Source organism: Geospiza fortis, unplaced genomic scaffold (genome assembly GCF_000277835.1).
Source record: "Geospiza fortis unplaced genomic scaffold, GeoFor_1.0 scaffold1, whole genome shotgun sequence".
Lineage (NCBI taxonomy): Eukaryota > Metazoa > Chordata > Aves > Passeriformes > Thraupidae > Geospiza > Geospiza fortis.
In genome coordinates, this window is record NW_005054320.1 from 906,244 (window position 1) to 915,218 (window position 8,975).

The 8,975-nt window shown below is 39.9% G+C and overlaps 1 protein-coding gene across 2 annotated transcripts in view; it reads left to right on the top strand.

Moving 5' to 3' along the window:
- The first annotated feature begins 4,862 nt into the window (after positions 1-4,862).
- Positions 4,863-8,975, top strand: part of TAGLN3 (transgelin 3) — a 10,739-nt gene continuing 6,626 nt past the window's right edge. The window contains exons 1-4 of one of the 2 annotated variants that reach the window (XM_031056662.1): positions 4,863-4,904; positions 5,009-5,121; positions 5,540-5,721; positions 6,572-6,746. In XM_031056662.1, coding sequence (XP_030912522.1) covers positions 5,542-5,721; positions 6,572-6,746 — 355 coding nt within the window. In that variant the 5' untranslated portion in view covers positions 4,863-4,904; positions 5,009-5,121; positions 5,540-5,541. The other variant, XM_005420517.2, reaches the window with a different exon arrangement.

Here is an 8,975-nt window from a genome sequence, read left to right on the forward strand (position 1 = left end):
CAGACTGTAGCCTGGGAAAAGCATTCCCTGAAGCCTTCCTAGGATCAGATCTCAACTGTACAAGAATCCTTGGGTTTGGGGCTTAATTGGTTATGGCTTGCTAGCAGAAAGTGTGCCAGAATGTGCTAGTCCTTGGGACAGTATCTCTTGAAAAAGTTCCTTAGAGCAAAGCTAAATCTTTAACCATAAGAAGCAGCATTTATGTAGGTAGATGATTTTATCTTTTAGGGGGTTTTTGTTTGTAAATTCTGCTGTTTTGACCTGTATTTCAGTGAAGATGCTACTTCCTTTCTGTTCTACTGTGAATGTACATTGCAATGTAAAATTTTCAAACCAAAGTAGTTCTCATGAGGTACTGTTTTAGTTGGGGAGAGATAAGCAATTGATATGAAACCTTCTGAGTTTCTTTCAAAGAAGAATCCAGCCCAAAACTTAAGAGGTCCTGAGAATTCAAATGCACAATTTACCTCCAAGGTCGTCTTGAGTACTGGGAATGCTGACAATTATATCCGCAGGAATTGGTTTCCAGTGCTAAGTGGTAACTGTTTCTGCTGGCGAGCTGCTTGGAAGGTGGTCAGTTGTAGCCACAGCTCTCTTCATAGAGAGCAGACAGCATGATTTTCCCAGGCATTTTCCTGGGGAAGGCTGTGAGATGATCAGAGAAAAGAATGAGAAACAGTTCTTATGTCCACTTGCTGCACCTATTGTTGTACATATGTGGAATGTGTTATGGAGATTTGTTTACCAAAGGGTGATTTCTTAATTGGACACTGGTGATGGTGTTTGTATTGGTTGACCAATTGGATCAGTCTGTATCAGACTGCCTGTAAGGGTGACAAGTTTCTTAATAAGAAGTATAGTATAATATAGTAGAATAAAGCAATTGATCAGCCTTCTGCAATCATGGAGTCAATGCTAATTATTACCCGTCTGGGGGCCTGCAACAACAGTCAGTGACTTACAAATTCCAGAAACACTTCTGTTCTTGGCAGCCTTAGGAACTGCCTTGTTCTGCAGGCTGGAGTATTGGTGCATTCTCTTTTGTCACACAAATAGGAATGTCCTTCTTTACTGAATTACTTTTCTTTTAAACTCAAATTTGAGGTATTCCAGGTATGCTCTTGCCTGGGGGGGTAACATCTTCAGAGCTGGCAAAGAAACCTTTTTATGGGTGGAAGGGAAGATACTTGCTTAAGTTAGCATGTTTTGTCTTTGAGGACATTTAGACTGTAGATTTTAAAGTAATGAGGAAGTTAGAATTTCTAAAATTAATGTTGTCCCCTGGTTCTGATAACTCTGCCACCTGTTTTTGCACAGTTAAAAGGAGGGCAATATTCCAATATTACCTTTTATCCCCTAGTCTGACTAGTTCGTTTGTGTAGCACATCTACAGCTATCTTATGACAAGGCAAGGTCATGCATAAAACCAAGGCTCTGCAGAGCACTTTCCTGCCTTGAAGCTCCCAGAAAAAGGCCCTGTACTTGAACTGAGCTTGTACTGGACTTGAGCATCCCCTCTGCAACTCTAGAAAACCTGACATCACACATGGACATTCATATAGGGAGGGTCTTTGAGAGCTCTTTGGAGGTTTCCTTTTGAAGGGAGGTTTGGAAAAGTTTAAAGTTTTGGAAAACTCTTTTTGTTTTGGTTGTTTTTATTTTTTTTTAACTTAATAGTGAGAGGTCCATTATTGTAGAGTGGCATACCAGGGAAATGGAGCCTGGTCTTCACAGTTATTCTTATTGCTGGACAGCTTTATGTGATGGGGATTCAACCCACCATACATTGTAAGATTGTGCTTGGGGTAGCTTAAATACCAGGCTCTTTCTAAGGAATGAATTGCCAAACAGTGAATCTGACAAAGGTTAATGATTGCTCTGTGGTAGGATAGGTTTTACGTTTTCTTATGTATTCTAGTTGTAACACATTGAAAGGTATTGAGTTACCCTGGATCTACATGTGGGTAGGGAGCTAGTTAATGTCAGTTGTTAGTTTTGGCAGCATTTATTTAAAGGCACACAAAATTTTTTTTTCAATTTATAGCATAATATTGTGATTATCTGGGAGCATAAGGGGGGAGTCATGGTGCTTACAGGCATGAAATGCTTCTTCAATTATTCAAGCTTCAGCCCTAGTTTTTAGTCATAAATTCTAGTGTTGTGTTAGCAAGAAAAATAAGAGGACAAAATCCATTAGAAGCAGTGGGTGAAGTGTTCTAATGGTAGTACCTTCGTGTTGTAAAGCTGCCTCTTTCTTCCACATCACCATCAGGCTTTAATCTGCCTGTGTCTGACATAAGGAACTTGAGCATCTTCAGTTGTCCTTTAACTTGTAGGCACATGTGCTTGCCATTTCTTAACTTCTGGTTTTGGTGAGATAAACTAATTTTCAGTCCTCCAGTTGCTGGAATCACTATTTAAATTTACTTTACTCTTCCACTCCTTTTTATGAAGAGTAATTGTCAGAACTTGATATGATATTCCCATTGCTGTTGGTGCACCTCCCATGTTTTATTCAGCCTAGCCCTTCAATCATAGTGTCTTACCCAACATCTTCATCGTCCTCTGCATTTTTTTACATCTGTTTTGTCATAGGACGGAGTGCTGCATTCTTAAAAGTACTTCTTCAGTGATGGCTGGACTTTGGCTGCAATAAGACACTTTTTGTCTGCTTTCACATAGACTGCTTTCAAAGAATTTTATCTTTTTTGCTTACTCACATGAGCTGGGATCTTCTTAGGAGCCCGGGGGGTGGGGGGGGGGTGGGGTATTGGCTTCTAATAACATTAACTAATTCAGGCCTGGGAACATATTCTTGTACAAACTGAATAAAATATACACCATCATTAATGATTTTTCAGTTACAGTCATATTACAGGATCTACTAGTTAGCCAGCTTTAATCTCTCTAATGTGTCATGTTGCTTCAGAATTGGTTTAGTTCCCTAATCAACATGTCATGGAGTAGCCAACTCTAATATATTACAGAGCATCTAGTAAATTGCATCAACATTATCACTTAAAAATAAAATCTATTGTTTTCCCAGGATTGATGGCACAGAAAGCAGGCTTATGATTTGTTTAAGTGGTGCTTTGGAAAATACTGGTGGGGAGCTGGCATTTTTCCAATCCTCTGCAGTTTCCAAGTTTTTCAAAGGCTTATTAAAAATTGATATTGATGGGCAAGCTTTTCAAGCTTTCGCAGCGTGGAATGGTCCCTCAAGAACAGATTGCACAGCCAACATCTGTGAAGGGAGAGACCTCTGCTCTGCAGCTTCAGAGAGTTAAATTACTCATCCCTGCCCTGAAGTTAGGAAACAGAGGCTGATGCAAAAGTAGGTGACTTTCACAAAATCTTGTTGCCAAGGAGCACTGAGCCCCCTGGTGTGACCAGATGACCAGAAACTGCCAGGCACCCTAGGTAGCTCCCTTCTAAACAGAAGAACACAAAAAGATCTGAAAGTGCAAAATAAATCTTATTGGTTGTGCCACTGGCCAAAGGGTGTGAAGCCCAGCCCTTAACAGCTGCTTGAAAGGAAAGTATGTCAAATTCATATACTACCTCTTCCTGTTACAGCTGCAGCCTGTTTCTTCTCTGATCTCCAGGCTGGGCCTTGGTTCCTACACAACTGCTGTGCCTTCAGCCCTATGCTCACTGAGACAGAAAGTGCTCAAGTGGTGGCCCTGTCACGTAGTATGCTCTGGGTTATGTAATCAAGTGCTTCATAGGGGTTTAGAACTACCAGTGCAGAAAAGAGAAAGCACTAAATGAAATGCCTGTGGAGGACAGCAATGAATTAGGTCATCTATTAAATTTTTCATCTCTTGAGTCTGTTCAAGCCCAGCAGCATCAGAAGCAGTATAAGTCTGAGAATTCAGAATCTTAAAATGAGAAAGTAATGGATGAAGAGGCCATTATGAAACAGATATACATGGAGCTGTATTGCTTTTCTCCCTTTTTTTTTCCTTTCTGCATACAGCAGCAGGACTTTTGTTTGCCAAACTGATTATATGTCCATCTTGGTTTTATCAACCTCCTTGCATATCAAGCTGAACATTAATCATTTGCTAAAAGGAAACTATCTCCTACTAGGGTGGATAATGCTGCATGAATGAAAGATATTTGACAGTCTTGCAGAGTTTGGAAAGAGGCAAAGTGATTTTATTTAATATAGGATTAAATCAGACCACAAGAAAAGTCTTGTTTTAACTCTTCTCTCCCCTTCTACATTGTATGAGTGATATAATCAAAATTTAAACGACTGTACATGGGCATAGCTGCCTTTCTATTGCTGGAGGTTAGCTGACTCATAGCAGCAGAAAGTAAAATCCTTGTGCTTTATAGTAGGTTTGCTACTTTTCAGTGATTTCCCCTTGGTTTCAGTGGTTTGAGTTGTTCTTCAGGACACCATTCCACTATTTGATAGCCCAATATATACTGATGAGAGTGTGATAATAATATTCTGCTACCTGCCTTCTCTTCCTTCACTTTTCATCCTATTGTCCCCTTGTTCAAACTCTTTATCAGCATTTGAACCGGGAAGATGAAAAATTATTTGTCACACTCTCAGCCTGTTATCAAGGTGCAGAACAGGGAGAAAAAAGGGTTTGTTTCTGGCTTATAACTAAAAATAAACTAGATGTGTGGTAATTTCTGTCACATGCGTTTAACAGAGTGCCTCTGTGTTTCTGCCTATCTGTTACTGGGATGCTTGATGCAATTTGGGTTGATGAAGGCTAGGTGGAGTAAATCTGAGCCAGTGGGGTGAGCAGTGCAAGGCTGAGGAAAGATGCAGGAAAACAGACCACAGATGGGCGAGATAAACAGGGTCCCTGGGCTGTGACTGAGGAGGCAGGTCTCTTTAATGGCTCTTAGCAACGCCCCTGCTCTGACGCTCCCTATATGTGAGGAAAATCAAATCAATATACTGTTCTTCAAACCACAATGCTGCAGCAGCAGCAGGGCATTGTGGCAGCCTTCATCTCTTAAATTCATCTTCGCTTTTCAGTGTGCTGATCTCTGGATATCCATCCTTACATCTCTGCTGAGGAAGACTCTGACTGCATCTTTAATTGGATTCCTTGAGCTCCCATGCACAACCTTCTTATTAGCAAGTATTAGGTAGGCAATTTTAAAGTGCTTTTGGATTTGCAGGCAGCTGTAATGTCGATCTGACAACCCTATTGTATTCTTTATAAACATAGTAGAAGCTTCTCTTTAAAACCTACTGTGTTTTAAATCTTGCTTTTTTTCTGTTTTTGTGGTTGGGTAGGGGGGACTGCTGTTTTCTCCTTCCTTTTAAAAAAGATGTGGCTAATTTGTGCTTTTGGAAAAGGACATTCCCTCATTGATCCCTCCCCTGTTCTGTGGAGCTATAACCCGGTGCACATACAGTTACTTTCAGTGTTGATGAATATCTGTTCAACTGTCTAACATTTAGGGCAGGCTGCTCACTCTTTTATCCTTTCATTTTCCTGTGCATACTTCAAAGGTGTGGACTGGGACTCTGCCCACTGAGTAAGTTCTCCCTTGTTTCTAGAGATGGCTAATAGAGGACCAAGCTATGGCTTAAGCCGAGAAGTTCAGGAAAAGATTGAACAGAAATACGACGCGGAATTAGAGTCTAGACTGGTGAACTGGATTATTGTACAGTGTGGAGAACAGATAGAGCACCCTCCTCCTGGAAGGCAACATTTTCAGACCTGGTTGATGGATGGAACAGTGAGTGTTTTGTCCAATTGCCCACTTTAATGTTTTTATCTGCACAGTTCTCCTGTGTTCTGTCTTCATTTAGATAAATTGATCAGAGCTCATGGTCAGTGCAGAAATATATGTCTTAGAATCTGATTTATTTCCTTTTGGCCAAGAGTCTTAATCTCAGAATATAAATTATCCTACTAGTGCACTGAGATCAGTACAATATTTATGATTCTTATGAGTCATGCATGTTTTATATATGAGTCATTCCTTCAGCTTTTTCTCTCATGCAGTTAAATGAGATCTTTTTTTTAAAACAAGATGTATATTTTTATCTTAAAGAAATAATCAGTGTTGACAAGGAAAGGCAAAGAGATATTGCAAATTTGAAGGACAGGATTGTGTCATAACTGTCTTCTTGGGAATAATTCTGTAGCTAAAACATTGTATTCCATTGGTTTATTGAACAACAGGCAGATGCTGCTGTTTGCAGCAGCTGTAAGACTATGCTAATCATTGAATCTCTGCCAAAGTGACTTTAACAACATTTCAATTGATATTGCTTATTTTTTGGCTTGGGCGTCAGGCTTCTTCTCTGTCAGTTGTTATATAACCTCTACCAGTGATTGCTTTGTTGTTTCTAGCAGATTAGGATTTATATGGTTATCCTTTTGCCTCAGTTAATGAAAGCTTTAATGCTTTTCTAATATACTTTGATTATTATCAATTCACTTTTTTGTTTTTAACTGAAGAAATTATGTCCCTAACAGAAACTGGCCAGGTCAAAAGCATTTTGCAACATCATTTCATGAGCACAAATTGCCTTCTAGTTTGGTGCCTGCTTTCTAATTTTGTTTCTGTCTTTATCTCTCAGCTGTTATGCAAGTTAATAAACAGTTTGCATCCAAAGGGAAATGAGCCTATTGCAAAGATCTCTGAATCAAAAATGGCTTTCAAGCAGATGGAACAAATATCTCAGTTCTTAAAAGCTGCTGAAATCTACGGAGTAAGAACAACAGATATTTTCCAGACAGTGGATTTATGGGAAGGTAAAAATAATAAACTGAAAGTCAGTTTACAGTCTTCATTTTACTTTGTTTTGATGTGCATTTTGTCTCGGCATATTCTCTAATGTAATTATCTTTTGTTTCTGTTTGCCTTACCTCATTACCATGTTCTTCCAGTGCTGCATTGTTTCCTCTGAGGGATTTATATTGCCCTGAGGGCATAACAGAACCCTTCCAAGCTCATGTGTTATCCAAAACCCCATCATTCTGATAGAAATTCACAGGCCTGATAAAACAACTGTTCTCTCTGCTAATTATTTTAAAGTAAATAGCTCCTAATAAGAACATCTGATTTTCTGATGACAAAATTTTGTTGCAGTCTTCAAATTATAAGCAAAGCTTAAATTTGAGCTAAGAAATGCATTCCCAGGAGTATATGTGCCTCTGTGAAGCTTATGAGGGTTCATTTATGACTTGTGAGAAACAAAACTCACTGCTTAATGCCATGTTAGCTGACCTTCTCTCTCTAAGGAGACTTTTAGGAGAGGTCACTATGGCAAGAGCAAAAAAAACTCGGTGTACTCCTGTGGTTTTACAGTGAGGCAGGTGAAGTCTCCCTCCCAGGCTCGAAATGGAAACTGCTTGTTCTAGTTGCTGAAGAGCTGAGTCATTTGTGCATTAATGGGGCTGGTTTTGCTCACTTCTATGGTGGTACATCCCAACCTGGTGCTCAAACCAAACACACTGTATATCCTGCATCTCCCTTGATAAGGTGATGCAATGCTTTGGCTAAGTGCTCAGAGCAAAGACAGCTGCAGAGCAGTGAAAGGCAATTATGAAAGGATTAAAAATCTTCCATGAGAATCAAACAGTGGAAAGAGGAAAACAATCCACTGAGAAAGCTGGCCAGCATAGTTTGTGTAGGAGTACATATCAAGAGAAAAAAGTGGTGTGTGTTTTCACAGGCAGTTGGAATACATGTGGAAGAGATCATTCCTCTGAAGGACAGCTGGAGAAATGAAAGACTAGGGAGCTCTTCATGAATGGATTGGAGGGAAAGGACATACTGACAGATGATGTTACTGGGATCTGTAAATGTCTTAGAGTGCCAGATTTGCTTGACAAATCCGTACCCTTGGCACAAGGGCAGGATTGTTTCTTCCAATTTAGTCTTTAGTGTTTTATGCAATCTATCTTTACATGTCTTAAGTGAAGGGATTTTCGCTTCCCTGAAGTAGCACCTTCCCACCCCTCAGCCTAGCAGACTGTTGAGAGAGAAGCTCCATCTAACTTGTAAGGGATGATAATTGTTCATTTCAGATGTTGTTCTTTACAGTCTTTTGCAACTCATAATGGCTTCCCACCATGCATATGAAAATATGGTACATTGATCCTTATGAGGAAAAGGACTTGCTTTGAAGACATAATGCTCTAACTGCTAGTGGCTGTCTCCTAATTTCCTTTCACTCATCACCTTTTCTCAACAGACATAAGGTGAAAAAATAGTAACTTCTAGGGGACAGGAAGTCAAAACACAACTTGTAACCTAGGAGGAAGACATACAAAGCTTTTCTTCACTGTTATTTTAAGACTTCCCAAACCTAATCTGTAACTCCTTACTTTCCCACTCCCTTTTCATCCTCCCTGCTGCTCATTTCAGTGCCGGGATGACATAGTATGTCTGTCCAGTAGGGAGAGCTCTTTGTGTCTCACTGTAACTCTGACCTCTGGCATCTGTGCTGCTTCAGGGCTGAATTGTCTGGACAGGGATGCCTTAGCTGGGCAGAAAGGACAATCTCTATTTCACTGTTTCATAATTGCAGCACTCCTACACTTCACACCATAATCTCTTTAGAAAGAGAAATGTCAATGTATGTTTATAGGGAATGAAAAGTGTGTGACTCAGAAACAGCTTTCCCCTGGCACTAATTGTTTTCCATGAGCTTTTGCTTTGAAATGCTTAGCAATGATTAATGAAAATATTTTAGGATATGATTTGCTGTTGGCTGTTTCAAACTCACTCAGTCCATTTATTGCACTTTTCTTCATCTCTTTGGCTTCTTGATCCAGGGGAAGTATCACCTCTTTTTTGGCCCCTTCTTGCATAAATGTACTGTGCTGCGCAGCTTTCCCTGATCCACACCCAAGACATGTTTGCTGCCTTTTACAGATCCCTCCTTGATACACTTCCAGGCAGGCAAGAGGCAGGTGAATCACTGGGTATTTTTTCAACATTTACAAAAAAAGCATTTCAGGAGCACTTTGCAGAGC